Source organism: Penicillium robsamsonii (genome assembly GCF_028829455.1).
Source record: "Penicillium robsamsonii strain IBT 29466 chromosome Unknown utg000003l_segment0_segment0, whole genome shotgun sequence".
Taxonomy (NCBI): Eukaryota; Fungi; Ascomycota; class Eurotiomycetes; order Eurotiales; family Aspergillaceae; genus Penicillium; species Penicillium robsamsonii.
The window spans coordinates 5,491,974-5,516,895 of NW_026643221.1; the positions used below are offsets into that span (position 1 = coordinate 5,491,974).

Here is a 24,922-nt window from a genome sequence, read left to right on the forward strand (position 1 = left end):
TGTACTACTTCCATGGCAATGTAATAATCTATTTCAATTTTATTATTTCTATTGACTTATCTCTTGCAATGCACCTTGGCCCCCGGCTGAGATTGTAATACTATTTTTTACAAGAAGCAGGGTGCAAGATAACTGTCGTGATGGTTCCAAAACCATGTACACATGGTTCGATGTTCGCGCATCTGTTCACTCCTATGCCTTTGTGTTTTTGTCTTCTTTTGTCAGATATAAATAGTTAACTAGCTATCCTTTGCTCCAGTGCCTTGGTTTTCAAGTCGCACCTATGTATATTAGCTAATCTCCGTTCGCTCTCTTTCCCCGTACATTGATACGCCCATTAGCACAGTCGAAAGCACCACTACCACTGCTTCATCTCGCGCAATCAAGTGGGTCATGCCCTAGCCGAGAAAGCTGTTCTGGCGCGAATAAATGACCCTTTTATTGTTCCTCCAAAGTTTACATTTCAATCAGAATCCAAACTTTACTTTGTTCTTTTTGTTAGATTACTGCGAATATGAATTAAGCATTTGAAGCCAACTGATCCAAAAATACAAAGTATTCCTAACGATTATATAGCTCGCTCACTCGGGTACAGCTCCGGATACAACCTCAACTACTTCTTCAAGGCAATATTTTTGAACTCGGCCGTGGTGTCCCTGATTGCTACTTCAACAGGCAGTCGCTCCATTGAACTGGCCCCATAGAAGCCATGCAACCCCTGTACCCTTTCCAACACGAACTTTGCATCTTCTGGAGCAGCAATAGGCCCACCGTGACACAGCACAATGACATCCTTATTGATCCGCACTGCCGCATCCCGCATTGCCTGGATCTCCTCAACACATTGTTCCAACGTCTTTCCGGTCTTTGCCCCAATCAGCCCGGAAGTAGTCAGACCCATGTGTGCGACCAGGATATCCGCCCCAGCTTTTGTCATAGTCTCAGCATCCTCGACATTGAAAATATAAGGCGTCGTCAAAATATCCAACTCAGCCGCATGTCGCACCATCTCCACTTCTTTACCATACCCCATCCCAGTCTCCTCCAAGTTAGCACGGAAGTTGCCATCGATCAATCCCACCGTGGGGAAATTCTGAACACCAGCAAATCCCAATTCCCGCAGCTGCTTCAGGAACCGCGGGATGTCCTTGAATGGATCGGTACCGCAGACACCCGCAATCACGGGGATATTCTGAACGATAGGAATGACTTCGGCGGCCATTTCGACCACTACCTCGTTGGCGTTGCTGTACGGCATCAGTCCCGCGAGACTTCCACAACCCGCCATGCGGAAGCGACCGCTGTTGTATATAATGACTAAGTCTGCGCCGCCGGCCTCGACCGACTTTGCGGACAGACCGATGCCTGATGGCTTGTTAGTTAAACTGGTAGAGAAGGGGGGCAGGTGACATCAGATACGTACCCGCGCCGGCTCCAACGATGGGTTTCCCATCTTCAATTTGACGGCGTAGATTGGCGAGAATCTCACTGCGAGAGGTAGGTGGCGCCATAGTTGATGAAATGGAGGTAGTTGAATTAATTTATGCAAATCAAAGGAAAATATATTCTCTCGAAATTCCCAGTTATATGATTCTCGAGGCGGAGCGGATTTAAGGCGGAGACCAGGGTGGAACCTCCAGATTAGGACTAGCTCTATCTGTTATTACCCTTCCTAATCGGGACTATCTTGCTGTATTTCTGCTTACTCGTTTAGATCATTTATGTGTGCAAATCATTACTATGTAGTAACTATAAGTAATGTAATCTTCGATACGCTTTAGAACCTCGATCCATACGAGGCCCCAAGGTCCCACCGACACCCAATTAGGTCTAGTATCACTGATGGGACCTATGTCCTGACGGCGGAAGGCGGAGGGCGGAGATAGTGTCGCATCAGGATGTAGTTCCCATTGAATTCATAATCAGATCCCACTGGCCCCAGTCCATGTTCACCGGGTTGATCCATTGCTGGGGCTCAATCTGTCGAACCAGACTGGGGAAATCCACATTCTCCGAGGCGAATGTATGCCCATTCCTAAGGTCAACGGGCTGGCTGATGGGATTCTGGCTATTTGACTCGTCGCCTTGCGATACTGCACTGTGCAGACCATCCGGGGCCATGCCCGAGGTAGTCATCCACCTGCTTGATCTAGAGAATTGTCTGTCAGTTCTAACCAAAACACATGCCACGCGCGGCTAGGCGACTTACAGCATATGGCCAAGAATCGTTGCAGTCCGGGTGCACAGCTGACTTTGTGCCTTTGATGCCTCGAGCCGAGCATGGCATTCGTGTGCCAACCGTACCACATCCAATATACAGGATTCTTAGGGTTCTACAGAAAGGGCAAGCGCCAGGACGAACGCGGCGTGGAAAGCATGAAAAGCGCCCCGGCCACGAATATACCAGTAGAAGGGCTTGGATTGGGGTAGCTGGTGGAAGTCGGCATGTAGTTCCAAGACGCGCTGTGCACTTTTCATACACTGACGGTTCGACCAGCTATGCTGCAGCAGACGAAAGGTCCCTTCATTCAATATGATACTGTGGAGAATGAGAACTAGGTGATGGGCAGAACTGAGCAGTAGATTGGTATGAACAAATGATAAGTTACCACCAAGCATTAAGGCGTAGCTCTGCTCCAGTGGGTCCAACTCGGCTCGGATGGCCGCGTCCAGACGGTAGAGGGCTGTCGGGTCATCCGGCCCTGTAGTAAGAACGGGGTTACAGATCTCCGAAGATATTTGAAAGAGGCGCGATTTTTGAATCAGATACGAGACGGGGTTGATCCCTACCGAGGCTGCAATCGGTGCTGGCTGTCCCTGGACGATGTCCTTGTCCCACACCTCGGCTGGGGGCAGGACACGCCACGAGAACACTGATCGATAGATGTCTAACCCGGTAATGGCCATGTTTTGATTACAGAGCAGGGTGACCAGGCCTAACCAACAGCGGCGACGCTCCTCGGCTTCGACAATATCCAAGGAAAACGTGGCCGGGTCAACGTGACAATCATTAGTTGTGTCAGTAGGTGTGTCGCCAACTTACTATGAACGACAGAGATCTACGGAATCATCAGTGCTGGAGGCAGTGGAGGAACCAGTCTGATCTCCGCCGTAATGAGGACGGCTGCACCCATTGGCCTGCCTAAACTGATCGTCAGCACAGTCGCGTCCGGCAATACAGGGCCGATAGTGGGTGAGTGCGATATCACCCTGATGTACTCGGTCATAGATATCGCGGGCAATAACCGGCTCCTCCGCGAAGTGCTGGGGAATGCAGCTGGCGCTATGTTCGGCATGGCATCGACATATCAGCATAGGCTGAGTGAAAGCCGGACCCTGAGTGCGCAGGACAACCGGCCAGAAGAGACGAAGATTCGAGTCGGTATTACGATGTTCGGCGTGACCACCCCGTATGTGGATCATGTGAGACGTCACTTGGAAAACAGCTATTCTGTAGAGGTCTACGTGTTTCATGCGACTGGTCATGGGGGAAAGGCCATGGAACGATTGGTTGAGGAAGGCTGTCTAGACGCCATCTTGGATATCACAACGACGGAGATTTGTGATCTCATTGTGGGCGGGACTATGCGCTGTGAAACTAGCTGCCTGGAGACGACACTCAAGCGCGGAATACCCAATATCATTTCCGTTGGAGCCACGGATATGGTCAATTTTGGTCCGGTAGACACGGTACCACGCCAATTCCGTGACCGCAATTTGTTCGTCCATAATCCGAGCGTGACTCTGATACGAACCTCTGCAGCCGAATGTCGGGAAGTCGGGAATTTCATCCTCGACAAACTCTGGGCCGGTTTACCAGGACCCAGGTATGGTTGAGGTGTGGCTTCCTGGGGGAGGGGTGAGTAGCATTGGGACAATAGGGTCGGCATTTGCAGATACTGATGCCGATGCCGCCCTTACTGATACTCTACGTTCGGGGCTCAACGATGGCAAACTCCGAGTGGTATCAGATGAACGAGATATCAACGATGAGGGATTTGCGCTTGAAATTGCGGGTCGGCTTATGGCTCTTGTGGCAAAGCACTCGTCGACTTAGATGGGCCTGATGTTGGCTAATAGACAAGCAGTGTATGTATTGGCTAGGAATTTTGAATGTATCATTCTTCCTTATTTTCTGCTGGACAAAAGTTTGAGAGCTTAGTGCTATCAGAGACTGTATAGGTGCTCTTCAGCTTATCGCTGGAGTATTAAGGACCTTCTGTTTTTGCCTTTACTCTTTATTGATCTAAGAATAGAAGATATCCCTAACAACCCTGGAGGTTGCATTGTTCAACTAAATTTTATATAGTTGTGCTGACCTCATCCGTCCCGTTTTGGGAAAGGCCTCTAGACCTAACAGTCAGACTATCATCTACGGATTTCTCTTTGTAAAGGACTTTTGTACTGAACTTTTGTATTGCACTCTCCTTTCCTGTACCTTACTACAATTTGTTCTATATCTGAGCATTTCCAAGGTTACGATTTTCTTGGGGTTGTCTTGGGGTATTCCACTCTGGCTTTGCCACCCGCGTCATCCCCCTCTGAGCTGCAGCTCCTCCCTTCAGCGTCGACCATGCCGGTTTCCCCGGGATCATCAGCCCTAGTAATATCGTATGGAAATCTGGGTATATTGCATATTGCGAGTCTTGCCCTGTGATCCAGAACGAGAAGGTAGATCCAGAGCCCTGTTTGCGTTGCCCTAGCTCCATTGGCTGATGAGCTACTGAAAATTCTCCTCCACTTCAGTACAGTTGTTCAGTACTGGAGACACCTAGCCTCCCTCGCGACCCAATTATTGAAACTGTCACAATGGATCCGCCCATGAGCCCGACACCTAGCAGGGAGGCCTCCCGACCGCCTCGGTCCTCGCATTCGTCTGGCCCAAGAAAACGTTCACAACGCAGCGATTACCCACACTCTGCTGATAACAACGCTAGCTCTGGCCCAATGAGCGGCGGTCGGGCCCCAGGCACTGGTCCGGTATCCATCTCCACGACTACACCAGCCAACGAGACCCGCTTCGAATCCCCCGCTGATATTGCTGCTGGCAAACCCCCCAAGTCCTCCAAACGCAAAAAGAACCGCAATCGCAAACGTCGCAATCGACACCAGTCTTTTATTCCACCTCGTCGGGAGGAATCTCATGATAGTCCTGGGGAGATCCTAAGTGCTGGAGGTGTTAGAGATTCAATGGAGGCCGATCGGCCAATCTCGAGGGACAACCCATCCTTCTTCAAGTTGGGGCGCAATCTGAGTAACACAAGCTTGGAGAGCGATGCGCTACTAGATCACCGGTATGATCTCGTGATATTGAGCGATTTCGGAGCTTGAGATGAATACTAATTTTTCTTGTCGAGCAGGGACCAACCTTCAATGCGGCCCCGTCGTGACAGTCGCCTTGCATCGTCATTCCGCCCGAGCTCTCTAACATCTAATGTCTTCCGATCGAACGATGGGCAATCTCGCAGCACCCCGAGGGGAGGACGGAGCCAACAACATCATGATGATAGTGACGAAGAGGACGCCAATGACCGGACACCATTGATGCGGCCAGTTTCAGGCCACGCGTCCGGCCATAATCGATATGGAACAGATACTCGCCCGAGTTTGTTCTCATCGCGTGCTCGACAGTCTTCTGCTCAAACCATATCCTCGGGATGTTCGCCAAAGGACGATCGCAGCCCACTCTATTCTCCCACTGTAGAGCGAGACTACGATGTCAACAATCCACCGTCAACTCCTGGGTCTCCAAAAATGGGCCCAGAGATGAAGTACGACGATGCTGTTGTAACCGGAGCTGAGTGGGACTTCTCGCTGGCTCGGTCAATGGAGAATCGTAGGGACTCTTTGAACATTCTCAACGACACGCTGATTGACATAGACGGAAATGGACTACAGCCACACTCTGCGCCATCATCTGCACCTGGATCACCGATTCTGTCTCCACACCAAGAATTGCGGCGACGCCGGACCGTGGCATTGCCAGCAGAGGAAGACGTATGCTTCCCTACCGAAACGATATCCGAATTAGGAGACGAGGGACCAAGGCAAATGCGGGATGAAGCCGGCGATCGTCGACGGCGTAGACACCGACGATGGCCCGATCTCTCCGCACTGGAAGAATGGAGCCGCGAGGAGAAAGAGGAGCGCAATGGAGACATTCGAGTCAAAAGGATCAGTGAGCCTATGCTCATCGAAGGCCGGTTGCGCCCTCAGTATAAAGGTTGGCGACGGGAAGAGGATGAGGCACCCTACCGGTTCACATATTTCAACGAGGAATTCCCGAGCACCATTCATGCCCAAACCATCTCCGAGCTGGTGCAACCAGGTGGTACCTTCCGCGATTTGTTTATTCCAGATCCCCCCGAATTGGAGGATTCATCGGAAGACGAGGACACGGACGAGGAATCTTTTATGGAGAATCCAGTTTTCAATAACTTGACACATCCCGCCACCAAGCCAACGTCCCACACGGACATCCAAAGTCAAGGACAAGGCCATCAAACGAATGTCAACCCTCAGCTGACAGCTCAGACCGTTGTCCCTAATGGAAGGAGCACGAGTGACCTTAGCTCCGGCAATGTTCCTGTCAGAGGACCCTCACGTTTATCTGTCATCAGCGAAGGGCACCTAGACTCCCACCGAGAGTCATCGCCCGCACCTTCAAACACCCCGTTTAGCTCTACCCCCAACCCGAAACCAAAACGGTACGGTCCGCGGCCGACTTTCTGGCTAGACGTTCTCTCTCCGACGGACGCGGAGATGCGTACGATTGCTAAAGCGTTTGGGATCCACGCGCTGACGGCAGAGGACATTATGATGCAAGAAGCTCGAGAGAAAGTCGAGTTGTTCCGCAGCTACTATTTTGTCAACTACCGCACTTTTGAGCAGGATACCAACAGCGAGGACTATCTAGAGCCGGTGAACATGTACGTGGTGGTTTTCCGCGAAGGTGTGATATCTTTCCATTTCTCGCAAACACCGCACCCGGCCAATGTGCGGCGGCGTATCCGCCAACTGATGGATTACCTGATCCTCAGCTCGGACTGGATCTCATACGCACTGATCGATGACATTACCGACGTCTTCGGCCCGCTGATCCAAGCGATTGAAGATGAGGTCGATGAGATCGACGAGAAGATTATGCAGATGCATTCTTCCGGCAAGGAGGAGTCGTCCAATGACAGTGTGCTTCCTTCATTTGGACCAGGAGAGATGCTCCGGCGCGTGGGTGAATGCCGCAAGAAGGTCATGGGACTGTATCGACTTCTCAGCAACAAGGCCGATGTAGTCAAGGGCTTTGCCAAGCGTTGCAATGAGCAATGGGAGGTCGCACCCAAGTCCGAGATTGGTCTGTACCTAGGTGATATTCAGGATCACATTATGACGATGACGGGTAACCTAACGCATTACGAAACGTAAGCCTCTTTACTCCATATTCAAGGCTCTTTACGAAACGTTGCAACAATCGCTGACTGTGTCTTTCCAGAATCCTTTCCCGCGCGCACTCGAATTATCTCGCGCAGATCAACATTCTCATGAACGAGCGTCAGGAACATACTGCCGATGTCCTGGGTAAGCTGACTGTTCTTGGTACAATTGTCCTACCGATGAACATCATCTGCGGTATGTGGGGGATGAATGTCAAGGTACCGGGTCAGGAAATTGATAGCCTGACATGGTTCTGGTGCAGTAAGTCCTTCCTCTTTTCCCTGTTTTCCCTTTCCCCTTCCCTAACTATTGGCTAATACATCATAGTTACTGCCGGACTCTGCGTATTTGCATTTGTATCTGTTTGGATTGCTAAAAGAGTCTACAAAATTGTATAGACGTATTGTCCCTATTGTTGGTTTCTACTTAGTTTCAGCCGATTGGATCGATACCCAAGGTTTTGGTTTGGTTATTTGCTGTATTTTAAGGCGCTTGGGGGTTTTTCTTTTTGGTCTCTGACTGCTCTTGGGGTGTTTGGATTTGACGATATACGGTGCATGTTTCTTACATTTGGGAGGTTATCTGGGTCCACATATGACTATAGGTTAGATAGAACTGTATATTACAAACTGTTTGACACTATTCTAATATTAACTAGTTATCTAGTACATTCTAGTAATTTCTTACATAAGGTACTTGATTTTGTCCTTGTTACTGTGGCGTCCCGTGGAACATTTGAAAGAGTTGAAATGGGCCAAGTCCGAGATATCAGCAATACGAAGTCAAAGAAAGTCTGATGCTCTCCGGTATGAAGTCATTGTATTTCCCTTACATGAGTAATTAATTATTTCCTGCATCCTGCAAATTTTAGTACCATTTATTACCAATTTTGGCGTCACCAATCTGTCCATAACCCCCATCTCCCCCATCTCCCCTATATCCCCTACAAAATCCATCGTTTTCAATTCAACTCCCATTCTCCTTTTTTTATCAACTTCACATTCTTCCCCGTTTTTTTCCACTGGATTCTAGACCATCCGTGTTCCCTGCAGTGACCCCCCTTCTCGACGTGGGCCTTCGTCATTGGTCTTCGCCATCAACCTGACCCTCTCAGCCACTTTTCACCGAGGTTTTGGTCACCGACTTCTCTGCACCTTTGGCAGCTCAGACGCCACTACAGACGTAAAACCAGTCAAGCCAAAACGTTGAGCCGGATCGGCGGGTCTCCAGTTGCCCTAAATCCGCCAACCATATCCTACCATCTTCCGATTCCTTCGTTCTAGGCCTTGTTTTTGTCCTTCCGGAACAAAGCAAAAACGGCACAGTGATGCGTGGGCTCTTTGCGCTACACTGACCCCCGACCCACTTAGTTTTCTAAACAATCTCCATCTCTCTCCAGTTTCCCCAACCCCTGCACCTGCTGCAGCCCTTTTTCGCTTGTGCGTTTCTCTACAGAATCCGATTACCGGGCAACAGCATGTGGTCTTCGGCTATTCGTCCTGCTGTACCCTCACATGTGTAACGACCCGTATTCTGCGCAACATCTCATTCGATCCCCGTGATATTTTATTCGCTCTTACAATAACTCACTTCTTCACCGTCGAGCTTTCCCTAGCTAGGCGCCGTGCCTTGCTTTTTCTGCTTACCCTTTTGGGCCCTGTGTCTGCCCAACTACCTGGCTACCTCTCGGGTCTCCTGACTTGTCTAAATCGTGTCAGCCCATTCTGACTCGACAGAGACCATGGCTGCGGAGTCCGAGAGGCCGCCTCACCTTACCGGCGCCTCTGGTCAGTCCAGAGGGCCCAAGGATGCAGAGGCGGCGTCAGACCCAGTGCACCGATCGGCCAGCGAGAGTGGCCTGACGGAACGATCCATCGTTAAATCCCAAACTCAACCCATGTCTCAAGTGCCTAAGCTTTTTCCCAATCCTCCTACCGTTTCCACTCCCGCGCCTGCCACGAACTCCGCCGTCTCCTCCCGCGAACCCTCCCCGGTCCGACACTCCTCACGTTCCTACAATCCTTCTTCACCCAGTCGGGTGTCTTCACACTCACGAAAGAACAGTCAAGACCAATCCAGTCCGACCCGACCCCCTAACGGCTTGACATCTGGACCCCATACAAATTCACCAATACCGAATCTTCAACGTTCCTCCTCTTCTCCTGTCAGGTCCCTTGTTCTCTCCGTTCCTGACGACTCCCTGGCCAATGTTCCCAGTCCGGAAAAATCCAACATGCCATCATGGGCCGCGAATCGTCGCGCGGATGTGGACTCGACCCTTCCGAATACTTCACAAAAAAGATCTTCACTGCAATTGGAGGAGTTCGCACCCAAGTCAGACCGAAACACTCCCCGGACTGTCACTAGAGGTGTCAGTGGGCAAGGATCTGCCCTGGAAACCGTCGAAGAGATGGCCAGCAATCCCTCGACGCCGTCCAGTGAGACTCCTATCAAGCCAGTGATCCCGGAAGAGTCACGATTGCACCGGATTGACGAAGACCCGACTCCACGTGCTCCGCATCCAACTTTAGGGAGTGGCAGTGACAGTGGTGAGAATCGAAGTTCGGAACCAAAGGATGATACTCGTCCACAGGCGTCTGGTGCAGCCAAGACACCCAGGACTCTCATGTCACAACGATCGACAACATCGCTCACTGCTGGTGCCGGTGCTCGTGGGAAACCTGCCGACGGCTCAGTTCGCAACATGATTGTGGAAACAGAGACTGTCAGTTCGATACCACAGATTTCCATGGGGGTGGGCAATGGTGAGCGAGGCAGCGCTTCCCGTGCAGACCAAGGTACACTTCGCATGAAGCCTTCCAATGAGACAATCCGTCCGCGCAAAGAAAAGAAAAAGACCCGTCGACCCAATGCCATCACAACAGGCCCCGTAACAAGCAAAGCGGACATATTCGAGGCTAGAGTGGCTAATGCAGTGGATGAGGCTGATGTTTCCGACTCCGACGAGACTTTCGTTTACGACTCGAACCCGCCTGATCCATACCCCTCCCGACCACCCCGGTATCATTCTCGGACTCCTAGTGCGACCTCTATGGCGAGTCAAGCGGAGCAGCTGGCTGGTCGTACCAGAGGCTTGGGGCTGCGCGATGCTTCTCACGGCGTGACAGGCAAACGCAGCATGAAGTTTACCAACGCGAACCCCTACAACACTAGCATAGATGGCGATGGCATTGAGATTGACATGGCCTCGCGTTCTTCTAGAACTGACGGGAGTGGAACCATCACTCCCCGGCACCACAATTTTGGCCGTCATTCACGCAACGGCGTTCATCAAGTTTTTGATAACGACAGTGCACAGTCACAAAGCCAATCTCAAAAGTCTCCGCGCCATTTCATCGGGAATAGCTACAGGCATTCGCGCCACAGCAATACCCGGTCGTCTCCCAACTACAGAACCATTAGTGGTGCCAAGAAGGGCGAGTTCCATAGCTATGACTACGAAGCAGAGGGTGCGGACGATGAACGCACACCGTTAGTAGGCACGCCACGTACAATCCACAGTCGGAATGGTCGACGACCGAATAGTGCAAGCGTGCGGCAAATGGAGTACATGGCGCAGCGGAATCGCGGATTTTTCGCTCGATTTGGCTCGTGCGCCATTATCTTCCTTATGTTGTTGATTGTCGCTGGGGGTGCTACCTCATTCATCATTGCAGCAACCCAACCCCTTCTAGATGTCCAAGTTATTGCGATTCAAAACGTGCTGGCTTCGGAACAGGAAATCATGTTGGACTTGAACGTGCAAGCCGTCAATCCGAATTTGTTCCCAGTGACTATCGATGACACTGATGTCAACATATTCGCGAAGAGTCGATATGTTGGAAGCGACAAACTTTGGCGGGAGCATGGTGATGTGGACAATTTTCCACGCGTGGAGCAAAGCCGACGTCGCTGGCAGTTGTCAGAAGCTGTGAGGTGTCTGGGCCGTGTGGACTGTGTCAAGGACCCGCACACCACCGACGGCGTTGACAAGGGCACCGATCCTCCAACCGACCCAGAAGGCGATCCGCGATCCATGTTGCTTGGCCGCGTGTTCCATTTCGATTCCCCACTATCTTTCGAATCATCTCCTTGGAATCATTTGACTTCCAGCTCCAAGGGACAGATCCGTCTGGCCCGACCAGGAAACAAGACTGAGGCTGGAGGCACAGAGCGCTGGGAGCGAGTCCTCCAGCACCCCTTCGAGTTGACTGTCCGCGGCATCATCAAATACCAACTCCCACTCAGCTCCCGCTACCTCTCGGCATCTGTTAGCTCCAGCATCAAGGTTGTGCCTGATACCGATGACAACGATCCAGAACAGACACCTCCAAGCAACGGCACAGTGCGGATTTCTGTAAAAAGAAGCGCGCCATCCATTCGCCTTCCACTCGATACTCGTTCCACCGTGCGCGGATTGGAGGGTTCGAGACGACCTTTTACGGCATAACCATTTTTAGCGATAGATCGATCGATTATCATTGACTTACGACAGCCCTATTTTCTCTTAATTCTTTTTTTTTTTCTTTTTTCCAATCTGTCATGTAACGCGACGAAAAGCAAAGAGCCTATTTATTGCCTTTGGCCCACTCCGTATCATACAGATATGCAGTATCGGCCCTCTATCTTCCCTCGAGACTTCTTTCCGCAGTATACCCCATTTGCAATTTCGTCTTTTCGCGCAAGCGCGAGTTCTATCACGGATCAACTCCGTCTAGCCCTTGTCATCCTTACGTCTTCTCTCTTGTTCTTTTAACACGCGATATCGGCTACACCTGCTCCCTCTATCCATTCCTTACACGGCCACCAGCCATGTCTTCTTACCAAGTTGTATTTGAGGTTCTTTTCTGTGTCCATTCATGGTGCAAAAGCACACTGTATCTGTACTATTATCTATCTGGTCTTTTTGGCTGATCCTGGAATTGGCCTTCGGTTATGACCTTATAAGGACTTTGAGCAAGGCTTTTTTTCTCGTTATTAGCTCAGTCTTCGAATACGAGACGGTTGGGCTTTGAATGAGGTTGTTTCATACTATTAGAGATATTCTTTCGGGCTGTGGGATACAGTAGTATTAGTTCTAAGAACAGTTATGTTCTTTTTACAATTCAGCTTGTCTCTTGACTTGGCACATGATATTCACGCATGAAGCCGTTCAACACCTAGCTCAAATCCGAATTCGCTCCTACTTTATGCAACTTCCCTCTGATTTTACTAAAGCATCCAATAGCTTGGTTACCGAAAGAGATATTGAAAATATGACCTATGCCATCTTATAAAAAAAAGCAACAAGCATTGTACTATCTGAACACATGCACATCATAAAATCGTTATCATCAGCAGCAGGCACCATTTATAACCTTGTAACAAGGATAAAATACCAAGGGGAAAGGAAATGAAAGACCAAAGAAATGTGGTACGCAAATGTAAAAAATAGAGCTGATCAAAGCAGAAAAATCCACCTAAAGCAGAAGGAAGAGACACAAAGCCAAGGGGATGAAGGGGGATAGCGAGATAGAATGAAACACCACACGGCAACCCGCTCGCTAGAACAGAACCTTGGTAAACTTATTCACCAGGTCCTCTAATTTATCCACAGCAGGATCCCGCTCAGGAAGAAGACGGCCTTGCTCGTCAAAGCGGCTGGGTAGGTCGATGGTTGAGTCAGATTCTACTTCAGAGACTTTGTTCTGGTCTCTTTGCTCATGAGGTTGCGGGACTGACGGGTGATGCCGATGACTAGAAGCAGGACTAGGATAAGGCATAGGTGGATAGGGCACGGATGAAGAGCGGCGATGACGATCATGATGGCTATCACGATCTCGATCGCGACTGTGGTTTCTACCTCCGCGATGCGAATATGAATATCGCTCAACAGTAGAATCACTATCATCGGTCTCGTAGCCAGGATCCTGCGGGGAATCCGTCAAGTCGAAAGCGACGGATTTTGGGGCTTGTGGCGGCTGGCTAGTTGACCGGTGTGGAGATGTTGGGAATGGGTGGATGTTTAGACCTGTCGATTGGAGATTAGCTTTTATTTCGATATATACACAGTTGGGGTTCATTGAACCCACCCTTGTGCGCGTGGTATGCATCAGTAGGTAGGGTGGAGCTGCTCACATTGTCTTCAGCCCTACGTGGCCGAGGTGCGTATTGGTCTGGTCCCGGTCCCGGTCCAGGTCCTGGTGGCACAGCGCCATAGGCGTAAGGCTGAGGCGGGGCAGCGCCAGGTGGAGGAGGGTAGTCTGCTGGGTTGTATGAAACAGGAGTACCGCCGTTCAGATTATAGTTTGAGTCGCCTGGGGGCGGGGGGAAATAATGGTTGTTGGGGTAGTGGGGATCAGCCATGGGCGGGGCGCCCGGGGCCTGTGGGGAAATCGGGTATGGTTCTGGGTCGTAGGATTCCTCATAAGGATCACGGTGGACGTCATCATGCTCTAGTTACACCACTAGTCAGGGTGAATATTTCTCGATAAAATGTAGGGGAAGTGGGAACTCACTGGAATACTCGCGCTCGCGTTCTTTGGACTTACGACGTTCGTTGTACTTGTGTGCGGCATAGCCGAGCCCTGTTGCGCCTAGGGCGGCGCCCGCAAGATCTCTTGAGCGACTGCGGTGCTTCTTGCTTCGTCGGTGGCCCTCGCGGTCAGAACCGGATGAGCTGCTGTAGCGGGCTCGGCTACGACTGCGGCTACGAGTATGGCGTCTCGGGCCGTATGCTTCCTGTGCGTCGTAGGGCGCGCCTCGCTGACCGTAGTAGTGCTCAGATGGGATGCTACCTGCGACTGGGTCGTTGCCGTACTCGATCAGGCCGGCTGAGTCGCGAGCTGGATCGGGATAGGACTGCGACGGGGCGCGGCTGCGAGATCGTGAGCGATGGCGGCCCCGGCTCGAACCGCCCTTTTCATCTTTCTCACCCCTCTTCTTCTCGTAAAGACCCGTGGCAGCAGCGGTGGCAAGACCAGCACCGACAATAGGAAGGGCTTGTCTCAGACGACTGCGGGAGCGGGAGCGCTCACCCTTTCGAGAGCGCGAGTGGCTGCGGACCTTTTCGACCAGGCCTGCCACAACCGCACCGGCTAAACCAGCGCCAGCCATGTGTTTGCGACGCTCAGATATGCTGCGTTCACCCTGCTCTGAATCCTTCTCTGAACGACCCCGGCTAAGAGCCCGAGAACGGGAACGAGTGCGGGATCGGCTTTTGCGGTCTCCAGCTTTCGACTTCTGTAATGCGGCCATACCAGCAGCAGCAACACCAGCCACGGCCACAGCGCCAGCTCCTAGTTCGAGCAGATGCTTTGCACGAGAGTGAGAGTGGGAGCGGCTGCGACTGCGGCTGCGGCTGTGACGACTCCGGCCATGTCTGCTGTGGCGATGGGAAGAACGGTCATCGTCAAAGGAATGAGAACGGTGGCGGCTCTTACTACGGCGGTAGTAGTCGCGAGCATGAGATGCAGCATTCACAGCGACTGCACCAAGAGCACCGGCACCAACAGTCTTACCAATACGACCGGCACCATGACTGACGTCGCCATCTTTTTTGCTGTTGCTGCGGATCAATTCGGCCACGCCAGCACCTACCAGTGCGCCCTCTGCCATATGACGACGGTGGTGAGGGTGGTCATCATAGTCGCGGGTTTCCTTTCGGATGTAAACCATGCTGTCGTCGCTGCTATAGTCTTGCTCACGATCGCCGCGGCGGCGGCGACTAGTCTGGGAGACGGAATCTTCAGGACTCAGCTCACGTCGGGGGCGAGCATCGTCGTACTCGCGAACTCGACGGTGACGGTGATAGTAATACGGATCCTCATCGGCCTCAGAGCGGCGCACGACATCGTACTCGGATTCACGGGGGCTAGTATACGCAGTGCGGGCTTCACGAATAAGTACGGATTGTTTTCGAGTTGCAATGGCAGTAGGGGACTGCTCTATTCGTTCCAGGGAATCCATGGACCGGGAGTGTGGACGATTGGTGTAGGGATGTAGGTACTCACAATCGTAGTAGTCTCTCTCATAGCGCGGTGGCTCATACTCCACCTCTCGCTCGTAGCGCGAGACGGTCAGAGGCTCTTCACGATCTGTTTTGCGCCGGATCACCACCTCGCGCTCGCCGCCGAAAGAGTCATCGTGTCTCGACATGAAGTCTCGACGGTCATCTTCAGGAGGAATGACGTAGCGCTTGATTGACACGGGACGAGTCTCATCCCAGTCTCGTTCGCGGTCTCTGTAAGTGTACGACATGAGACGTGATAAGGGCAGTGATAAATGAGAAATAATTGAGGAATGAGTCGAGAAGTAAGAAGTTGAAGAGCACAAAAAGTAAGATGCACAATGCAGGAAATTGAGGGGGGGGGCGGCAGGGAAGTGGGGGGTAGAGAGGGCGACTAATGGTCGAAGATGATTACGGTAGAAGCCTGTCCAGGCGATGCTGATTGGTAACGATTATCTCAGCCAAACAGATCAAAGCCAAGAGAGGCCTGCAAACGCCCAGTGGAGTTTGGATAATGATTCGAAAGCCACGGATCTTCTGTAGGGCAGAGAGCGAAGTATTGGCACACACTAACCAGCTCAGTCTCAGGAATGATCTGCAGGCAGCACTGTATCAGGTTCGATAGACTTGGAGTGATAAATTAGCGAAAGAAGATGAGATGGCAAATGTGAAAGAAGGAGAAAAAAATGGAAGCAGAGGCAAAGAAGATAAAGGCAGACACGTGAGGCTCTGTTGAAAAGATCTTTGCCCGGGGGGGGGGCTGTGGCGAAACTGTGGGAAACTCTCAAGATACCATCGTGGCTTAGTTGGGAATGATTTTTGTTTACTTTCTATTGTTTGGTCCTTCCCGTTGTCTGTCCATGGGTTCTATCAACTGGCTCGGGTTAATTCCATGGTTCTTTCTGTGGTCCGAAGTTCAAATACACTCTATTGATACATACAGTACAACTATACAGATATGTACTTCGGTAAGTGCAGTCTCACCTGCATAACAAATGTCATCTGGTGCATTGACAGGTGCATCGAAGTCTAGAAGAACGGATCGGCACGATATGCACACCGTCATAAGAACAGTTTCCTGTAGTTTCAGCCGATAGGGCACATAGCGCATAGATCTCTAGTATTCTAGGTTGCCATTTTAAAAGTATTATTTTCTATGTTCCACTAAGCGCCCAGGAGTTGACATCATAAAAAAGACCCAAGACTTATCTGTATCACATTATCCCCCCGGGCAATAAGAGGCGTCAAATTCAATGGTCTTTTGTGCCCGGATGACGTCATGCGGGGCGTTTTTGGTCATTTATGTATTTATGTACTTTTGTACTTTTGTCCAGGGCTGAATAATGCCCTCCTACCGCTTTTTAAAACCGAAGTACACCCTCGGTCAATTTTGGAAAACAATTATTTTTCATATGTGATTTTGGTTTTCAAGACAGTTTCTGCATCTCTGCCTCTAGACTTGCACATCGTCACAGTCCGTGGAACCAATAATATCCTTCCAACTATCAAGCATCTCCTGTTCGCGGGCAATACTGCCCGCAATAGCGGACAAGGAATCCCGTCCTAGAGCTGTCTAACTCGGGAATGCGGTTTTTGGCAGTGATCTTATGGCCACCAGTGAGGAAGTTGGTGCGGAAGTAACCCGGTTCAACACAGGTGACCTCAATGTTGAAAGGAGCTAGTTCGTTGCGTAGGGTTTCGGTGTAGAGCGCGATGGCGGCCTTCGTGGCGCAATACACGCCCACTGCCGGAGCGCTCTGCCAGCCGGCAATTGACCCAAAGTTGGTAACGACCCCGAATCTGTGGGCGCGCATAGAGGGGAGAGCCGCCCTCAGGATTCGTATCTATGAAAAGACGTTGACATCAAACTGATCGAAGATTTCTTGGTGGCTACATGGATTAGAAATTAGAACTGGATTCAAACCTTCAATATCGCTATAAAGAATAGGGGATATTTACCTGCACTCTTCTATACCTCCTTCCAAAACATAGCCCGCGTTGTTTACCAGGATGTCAATTGGTCCAACAGTAGACACAACGTCGTCGATAACCGCTTTGACTTCGTTATCGCTGGCTTGCACATCAAGCTTCTTTGCAATAACGCCCATCGATGTCAGATCAGATAGCTTGGAGGGGTCGCGCGAGGTGGCAACGACAGTCTCTTTGTTCTCAGCGGCCGTAATGGCCAACTGGCGTCCGAAGCCGGAGGAACAGCCGGTGATGAACCAGATACGGGGCATTGTGGCTAATGGATTCGACTGATTTTGTTTTAGGGTTAGGCTGAGATAGCGAAGGTATGGAAATAAATTTAGAAAGAGGAACCGTACAAGGCTAGTTGTTATGAGTTATAAGTGTGCACGAGACCATAGCCAGGAATAAAAGAACCAACGCATCATGGAATTGAAACTATACGTCAACGAGAATCCGATATCCCCGGCTAACTCCTAACCGGCCCTTACATCTTTATAGTCCCTCCTTGCGGAGTGTCCACATATGAAGCGGAAGGGATCACCCATCTGGAACATCAATTCATCACTTTCTCTTTGATCAGCCACTCACTCCATATGCCTAAATCAATTCAAAATATAACATTCTATTAATAAGGTTATGGGATTAGTGTGCGAGTAAAGTCCTATACCGTGAGAACTACGTGTAAATGCACAGGTCCTAGAGGTCAACTCCGACAATAAAAAAATAGAAAACATGATTTTAATACTATAATTTTCCTCACAGTCTTGTTTAACCTAACGTATATACTACGCTTAACTATGTAAATCCCACATCCGATTTCAGATGGTAGCCAATTAGAACGATTCTGGGCAGCGGAGATAGCACTTTCCCCGGCCGTTTACTTGAAACTCCGAATCAAAACTCCGTCGAGACCATTCACCAGTCGATACAGCAACTGCAGAAGATTGATGGCCAGCCTTGGCGTCAAGTCGCCTTGATCGATCATCCCCAGTTCGCTGGCGCGACAAGTTCCGAGGGTCGGGGATATCATTCTTCTATACGGAGTCTCATGGGAGGTCAGGTAGATTTACCCGGCTTTCCTGTCTGAATTTCAAGGCGGTGCCAATCAAATTGACCCTAGACATTAGAGGCAGCTTCATACTATCAAAGCCAGTCGATCATCACCGCTCATGGGGCTGCCTACTTTGCCGGTTCGTATAATCGCGGAGCATTAGAATATGACTTGAACACTCGGGATTTCGATACTAAGCCGCTATCACCGTTACTTACCTAGTCGAAGCTCTGTAAAATCCATGTAATGGATAGCGAACTACAATCATACAGGGGCTAATCCATTCTACTGATTGGACACTATGCACTGAGTAATCAGCGAGCATCCCCGGGGCCAATGAGCACATCCATTGATAGTACTGAGCCTCACGACCGTGACCTGAGTCCCTCTAAACCCGTGCTGACATCTACTCAGCCTCAAATAGTAACCCCCCAGGGAAAAAATATAACATAGTGAAGGCTGAGTGCATACTTGTGCACTACTTCGCCCCCTCCAAAAGTTATGAAGATACGGTGAGGTAAATATCAATATCAATTAATTCAAGCCATTTACGAATCACAAGGTCGCTGAATGCCAAAGGTACTAAAATGACATCTGGGGCTTAACGTAAATTTATGTCAGACCCTAGACTCGTATTGCATGTGTCGCGCTAAAGTCAGGGTTTGTCATGAGGTTTCTTTCTAACTTATATTTCCATGCCAGTGGTAGTGGCAGCCTGTCCAAAGGAAAAGTAATGTGGCCGTAACGAAATTTTGGGAATAGAAAGCACTCGGTTGGATGTCAAGTTACGATTGTTGCTTTGACCCAAGCTTGAAAGGCCATTCCATGGTCTACCGTTTGGAATCTGAGGGTGCTTCCTACCAATTTATAGGAAGGCATTTCTCTCCCGCCGTCGGTGAGATCAAGACCCCAATACACACAAGCAGAAAATTTGATTGGTGGGCTGTTGAAAACCGTTATACACAATCAATATAAGAAGCAACATCAGAGCACTATTCTAAATCTCCGTCTTTCTAAAGGCCTTGGGTATCGGCATCGTAAGAGGGGTATCAGTGCGCGCTTTCTTCTGAATGAGATGCTCAAACGAAGGCGAGGATTGAACACGAGGCGTGAATGGCTCAAAGTCCCAGAGATAGCCGAGAGTGCGCAGAATTGAAGAAGCGGAGTAAGACACGGTCTCGCCATCCGAGTTAGTGCCCTTCTGCTCGACCCGACCCTTGGCAATCCACGGCGAGATCAAGATAGTCGGGACACGACCACCGAGACGGTCGAAGGAGAACGTATACTTCTCACCGCTGGGTGCTATCTCGGTGTAGGTTAGGTCATCCGGGCGGGTAGCCAGCGGGGGTGGGACGTGGTCGTGGAAACCGCCTGTCTCATCAAAGGTGAGGATCATGAGGGTCTCCTCCCACTGTGGGCTGGAGCGGACTGCGTCATAGACATTCTTGATGAGCATCTCACCCTCAGAGACAAGGCCGGTTGGGTGCATGGAGTTTGTGCCCACGCCGCAGCAGTTGGGGTCGACGAAGGAGAACTCTGGGAGCTTGCCGGCTGCCGCATCAGTGTAGAAGTTACTCAGGGGGACTGCTTTGTCGGCATTGCCGCTTGTGAAGGTCCAGTCAAAGAAGTAGGCGTCAACCATATTGGGGCTTGTGTAATAGTTCTTCCAGGTGTGGTTGGTCTCTGAGAGCTGCTGGAAGATGGAACGTTGAGTGAGACCGTGGACGTTTACCTCAAAGGCATTATCGTTGGTCCCATGGCCGGCAGATGTGCCTGAAAGTACAAACGCCCGGTTGGGGTTGGTGGGCTATTTATACACGTTAGAAGCTATACGCGGCGGATATAGAGTATAGAAATGTGCTCGGACTTACGCCGGGGTGGTCCGAATGCCAGTGGTTGAAGGTGAGGTAGTTTTGCACCAGCTCGGTCATTACCGGCACCTCGTCCTCGGTATAGTAGTTGATGACCTGCTTGGCCAAATAGGCCTTGTCGGCATCATCGCCATAGCTGCGCAGCTGCTCATGCACAAAGCCATGCTGGCTGGGGGTGAGCTTGCCCTCGGCAATGTGGACATTGCTGGGGGCGAAAGTGCCATAGAACTCGATATTGTTTCCGGTCACCGAGTGATCGGGATCATCCAGGACAGAGTCAAAGTCCTTGGCAGAGCTGCACACTGTGCCAGCTGAAGCATCGGTCAAGTTGTACGGGTTGCAGAAAGGGCCATTGTTGATAGGATTATCCAGTCCCTTGAGTTTCTGCCCACCGAGTAGGTTATCCACAGAGCGGTTTTCCATTTCCAGGATGACAACATGCTTGATCTTGCTCTTCAGATTGGCGATGAAATCCGAAGAATGAGGGGATCCTTTAGCCTTTGGATCAGCGGAGACCGCCGCCGCAAAGGTCAACAGACCAAGAAGAGCACTGAGGTTCATTATGAATCAAGAGGATAGTCTGATCCAAGGAATGGGCAGATTGCTTGATTTTGTGGGATGAATCAAAGGATTTGGTGTCTCTTAAATGTATTTAGCCAAATATCCCTGGCATTCCTCAGAACAAAGCAATTTCCAGTATCCCCTTCCACGTGTTGCTATGGATATCTCGGCTCGATGAAGTCCTATCTAGAAGCATGGGTATGGATAGTGGTAGTTAGCAAGTTGCGGGGTCATATAAATTAACACTTTCACTGGGCGGGGAATAACACCAGTATGAGATGCACCCGATTGGCGATTGTCGCATCGTCTCCATAATTCATGCGTGATTGGCCGCTTCCGGTGGATTGGCAGGCACCTAGACCACGTAAAAGAGGTATCAGCACAAGGGTTGCAGCATTAATGCTGTGCTTCACGCCTACTCGGAATAGTGAGCATCGAGGCGGGTGTATTGCCAGAGTCTGCCAAGCATTCGCACAGACAAAGTGCCAACGCATGAAGAATGACCCTAGAAAACAAGGTCACGAGTTGCCTGGCCAAGCTAGATATGTTGGCAAGCAATTTCATTCGTCCACTCCTTGCGGTGTGGAATTCTGATCACAACAAGACATATCGGGATGAAGTGCGGTTTCCACAACGCTCAGCATACAGTGTCGATCATTTCAAAAGGTCACATTTAATGCCTCTCTCATAAAGTAGTTGATCTCACTTGGAGTTGAGTCTCACGCGTGCCCAAGGCCGTGCGTTTAGCGAAGGCGGTGATTGGCTGTCTTGCAGCAACCAACAGCCTCAGGTGACCGGCTGGATTGGGTTATTTCGAAGACTCAAGTCAACTCCGATGTAGTATTCGGGGAATATGGAAGTGGCACAGCTTGCTCCAGACAAGCTTGTGAAGATGCGGGGATACGATGTCGTGTTTTCCACCTAGGATCACTCGTTTCTATCTATTGTAGAGTATAAGGTCAAGTGACAGTGTCTACAGTGTCTTGGACTCCAAGAAATCCAATCTAACACATAGATTGAATTTAGGCTAAAGGTCTTAGTTTCCTGCTCTCGATCATGCTCGGAATCACGGTACGGGCTGACAGTCCGAGGATGCTGCTGGAGTCATCTAATGTTTTCAATTTCCATAGATCATTGAGATATCTATGCCAATTGAAGATATGAGAACTTTTGCGTGATTGCTAGTCTGCCTCATCAAATGTTATACATAGAAAAAGTCTCTTGCACATAGTAGGCTTTTGTTTCCGCCTTTTTCTATTGTCTACCTATACAACTGAAAGGGGGGAGAAGATATCTTAAAAGACATTTATGTTGTAAACAAGATATCTGAGACCACTAAAACAGATAACCCCCCAAAATTTTTACTAAACAGACATCACAAGGCTGCATACGACCATCTACTCTTGTATTTATAGTGCCACAGTCTTCTATGTCAATATGATTCCGAAAGGGGAAGGTGGGTCTATATATCACGTGCTGGTGCCTTAATTTAGTGCCTCTAAATTATGACCGCACTCTTTACATGGCCGAGGTATATCAATTTGTGTCTATACCTTTCGTTAGGATGCACTTGATCTTGGAAATCCATCCAAAAGCTGACTGTTCTGAAAGTTCCCATATTTGCATCGGGGTAATTGTTGATGATGCAATCTTCAAATGTCTCCGATGCCCGCCACTGGCGTGGACGGGCATGGAAACAATTAATAATCATGTCTAGATTTCCAATCTAATCTCGCCTCATACTTCGTTCCTTATATATAGGTCAAAAAGAAACCCCCCGCATTTTGTTTCTAAATCGGCACATAGCAGTATCATACTGTGGAAATACATTTTTCTCTTATTTGCACGGAGTTCAACAGCCCCACTACATTCTCATCAGCAAAACCCATTCGATAACCTCAACATCACAAACCTTTGATCTAGACCGTCAATCACACCACACCATTATAAAAATGACGACTGCAGCATTCAGATACATCGACCCAGCTTCGTACGACCCCAATGCCACAGAGCCATTCAAAAAGGCGTGGGGCAAAGTCGACGGACCAGGCCGCTCCTACCAACTCACAGAACAGGAGCGCAAAGTGGAGGACCTCCGAGGCCAAGAGTCGAACTTCACAACAGACAATTCCGGCTTTGCTTTATACCACTCCCCCGCCAAGGAGACCGCATTCACCGACGACGCTGAAGTGCGAGCGGGGTACTACGCGGAAGTAGAAGAGCTACTCCGCAAGCAACTGCCCGGCGTGAAAAAAGTAGCCATCTTCGACCATACCATCCGGCGACGGACGCCAGGCTCAGCACGCAGTCCTGTGCAGCTGGTGCACGTGGATCAAACACCCAAAGCTGCAGAGGCGAGGGTGCGTCGCCACCTGCCCGAGGATGAAGTAGAGGAGCTGTTGAAGGGTCGATACCAGATTATCAATGTCTGGCGTCCGATTGAGAATCCGGCTTCTGATTTCCCGTTGGCGCTAATTGATTGGAGGAGCATTGCTCCTTCTGATTTTGTCAAGGTTGATCTTCTTTATCCGAAGGAGTGGCAGGAGAGTGGAGAGGTAGCGCCTGATTCGGAGTCGATCTTTTCGACGGAGGGGTATGAGGTCAAGGGGGGAGACTTATGCTATCGCTCCTAATGAGGGACATCGTTTCTTTTACGCTAAGGATATGACGCCGGAGGAAGTCATGTTCATCAAGTGTTTTGATTCAAGGAGCCACACTATGACTGAGGGAAAGACAGATATTGCTCATGGGTCGGGACACACTGCTTTCTTTGATCCGCAGACTCCTGCCGGATCGCCGGGGAGGCAAAGCATTGAAGTTAGATGTCTAGTTTTTTACGAATAGGCATAAGGGATTCTCATGTTGTAACGAGTGATGCTGTTTGAATTTCAAGTCTTTTGCATAATTTCTACCTTTATACCATCTACATTACTATTACTCATGTCTTTTACATATCTCCACTCTGTACTCCGTATCCCCAATCTATATCACTCATATCCCGAGGTCATAGTGGGGCTCGGCCACTCATCTTCTTGGCTATGTCATGGGAAGGCGCCTTTGATAAGTGAATCTTCTAAACTTCAACGTAAAAGCTCCATGAGATCCTCGGATTACCAATTTATCCTTTCTTGGCAAGATTGTATGAACTTCAGTGAGTCACGGAACATTCCATATTTAAAGACCCCTCCAAGACATGAACTTTTAGTTCTTGACTCAACTCCAATTCAACACATATTCATAGCACGCATTCTAAGCTGCTCTTCTATTTTCTCATTACATCAAACCCGCTCAAAAGGGCGGCTAAATAGTGAGCTTTAACACCGATAACCCCACCTCCGAAACATGCTAACATCTACCCCAGGATTCAAAATGTCATCAACATCAGAAATACGAGACCAACCCAAAACCTGGACAAAGGGAGAATACCTAGTCTCAACCGACATATCCCTAATCCCCATCAACACCCTAAACACCTGGTACGCTGGCGAAGAATTCTACTGGGCAAAGCCAATGCCAGAGCCCGCATTGCGCGAAACATTACAAAACTCCCTCTGTTTCGGGCTATACCACAATCAAAGCCAACCGGACAAAACACCAGAGACCGACTCATCACCAGACTCACTCGAATTCGTCGGCTTCGCACGCTGCGTGACAGACTACACGACATTCCTCTTCTTGACAGACGTCTTCGTCCTTTCCTCGCTCCAGGGTCTCGGTCTGGGAACATGGCTTGTAACCTGCGTGCAGGAGGTTATCAAGCCAATGCCCTATCTACGGAGATCGCTGCTGCTTACTGGGGATTGGAAGCGGTCGGTGCCGTTTTATGAGAAGGTTATGGATATGGAGCTTATGATATGTAATCCTCCCGTTGATGGGAAGGATGCGGTGGGCTTTGCTGTTATGCAGCGGAAGTCTTTCGGGGCTCCTGGGTTTGTGGGACAGTCTTAGGTGGTTTCAGTGGAGTTTAGAATGAGTTGTAAGTAATTATATTATAAATAGAAGTGTTGTGGTTAGAGGTACAGTTCGTTCAGAAGAGACGCTTTTGATTCC

At 49.9% G+C, this 24,922-nt stretch overlaps 10 protein-coding genes across 10 annotated transcripts; 5 read left to right on the plus strand and 5 right to left on the minus strand.

Annotated features, from left to right (window-relative positions):
• Window positions 1-613: 613 nt before the first annotated feature.
• Window positions 614-1,511, minus strand: N7447_006820 (TIM-barrel enzyme family protein; the record flags this gene model as incomplete). Its single annotated transcript, XM_057231082.1, has 2 exons — window positions 614-1,365; window positions 1,424-1,511. 2 exons carry the CDS (start codon window positions 1,509-1,511, stop codon window positions 614-616), a joined length of 840 nt encoding a protein of 279 aa, XP_057086172.1.
• A 382-nt stretch (window positions 1,512-1,893) lies between these two features.
• On the minus strand, window positions 1,894-2,907 carry N7447_006821 (fungal specific transcription factor domain-containing protein; the record flags this gene model as incomplete). Its single annotated transcript, XM_057231083.1, has 2 exons — window positions 1,894-2,149; window positions 2,363-2,907. 2 exons carry the CDS (start codon window positions 2,905-2,907, stop codon window positions 1,894-1,896), a joined length of 801 nt encoding a protein of 266 aa, XP_057086173.1.
• Window positions 2,908-3,114: 207 nt separating this feature from the next.
• N7447_006822 (uncharacterized protein) lies at window positions 3,115-4,057 on the plus strand (the record flags this gene model as incomplete). The annotated part of the gene is made up of 2 exons (XM_057231084.1): window positions 3,115-3,811; window positions 3,882-4,057. 2 exons carry the CDS (start codon window positions 3,115-3,117, stop codon window positions 4,055-4,057), a joined length of 873 nt encoding a protein of 290 aa, XP_057086174.1.
• Window positions 4,058-4,809: 752 nt separating this feature from the next.
• N7447_006823 (magnesium transporter CorA family protein) lies at window positions 4,810-7,829 on the plus strand (the record flags this gene model as incomplete). Its single annotated transcript, XM_057231085.1, has 4 exons — window positions 4,810-5,294; window positions 5,361-7,418; window positions 7,490-7,692; window positions 7,759-7,829. 4 exons carry the CDS (start codon window positions 4,810-4,812, stop codon window positions 7,827-7,829), a joined length of 2,817 nt encoding a protein of 938 aa, XP_057086175.1.
• A 1,343-nt stretch (window positions 7,830-9,172) lies between these two features.
• Window positions 9,173-11,881, plus strand: N7447_006824 (putative phospholipid metabolism enzyme regulator; the record flags this gene model as incomplete). Its single annotated transcript, XM_057231086.1, has 1 exon — window positions 9,173-11,881. The coding sequence occupies one exon, from the start codon at window positions 9,173-9,175 to the stop codon at window positions 11,879-11,881; it is 2,709 nt and encodes a 902-aa protein (XP_057086176.1).
• Window positions 11,882-12,974: 1,093 nt separating this feature from the next.
• On the minus strand, window positions 12,975-15,669 carry N7447_006825 (DUF3824 domain-containing protein; the record flags this gene model as incomplete). Its single annotated transcript, XM_057231087.1, has 3 exons — window positions 12,975-13,441; window positions 13,503-13,865; window positions 13,929-15,669. The coding sequence occupies 3 exons, from the start codon at window positions 15,667-15,669 to the stop codon at window positions 12,975-12,977; spliced, it is 2,571 nt and encodes an 856-aa protein (XP_057086177.1).
• A 1,254-nt stretch (window positions 15,670-16,923) lies between these two features.
• On the minus strand, window positions 16,924-17,658 carry N7447_006826 (uncharacterized protein; the record flags this gene model as incomplete). Its single annotated transcript, XM_057231088.1, has 2 exons — window positions 16,924-17,262; window positions 17,425-17,658. The coding sequence occupies 2 exons, from the start codon at window positions 17,656-17,658 to the stop codon at window positions 16,924-16,926; spliced, it is 573 nt and encodes a 190-aa protein (XP_057086178.1).
• A 1,779-nt stretch (window positions 17,659-19,437) lies between these two features.
• On the minus strand, window positions 19,438-20,872 carry N7447_006827 (phosphoesterase superfamily protein; the record flags this gene model as incomplete). The annotated part of the gene is made up of 2 exons (XM_057231089.1): window positions 19,438-20,247; window positions 20,312-20,872. 2 exons carry the CDS (start codon window positions 20,870-20,872, stop codon window positions 19,438-19,440), a joined length of 1,371 nt encoding a protein of 456 aa, XP_057086179.1.
• Window positions 20,873-22,824: 1,952 nt separating this feature from the next.
• N7447_006828 (uncharacterized protein) lies at window positions 22,825-23,505 on the plus strand (the record flags this gene model as incomplete). Its single annotated transcript, XM_057231090.1, has 1 exon — window positions 22,825-23,505. One exon carries the CDS (start codon window positions 22,825-22,827, stop codon window positions 23,503-23,505), a length of 681 nt encoding a protein of 226 aa, XP_057086180.1.
• A 736-nt stretch (window positions 23,506-24,241) lies between these two features.
• On the plus strand, window positions 24,242-24,820 carry N7447_006829 (GNAT family N-acetyltransferase; the record flags this gene model as incomplete). The annotated part of the gene is made up of 1 exon (XM_057231091.1): window positions 24,242-24,820. One exon carries the CDS (start codon window positions 24,242-24,244, stop codon window positions 24,818-24,820), a length of 579 nt encoding a protein of 192 aa, XP_057086181.1.
• Between the last annotated feature and the right edge of the window lie 102 nt (window positions 24,821-24,922).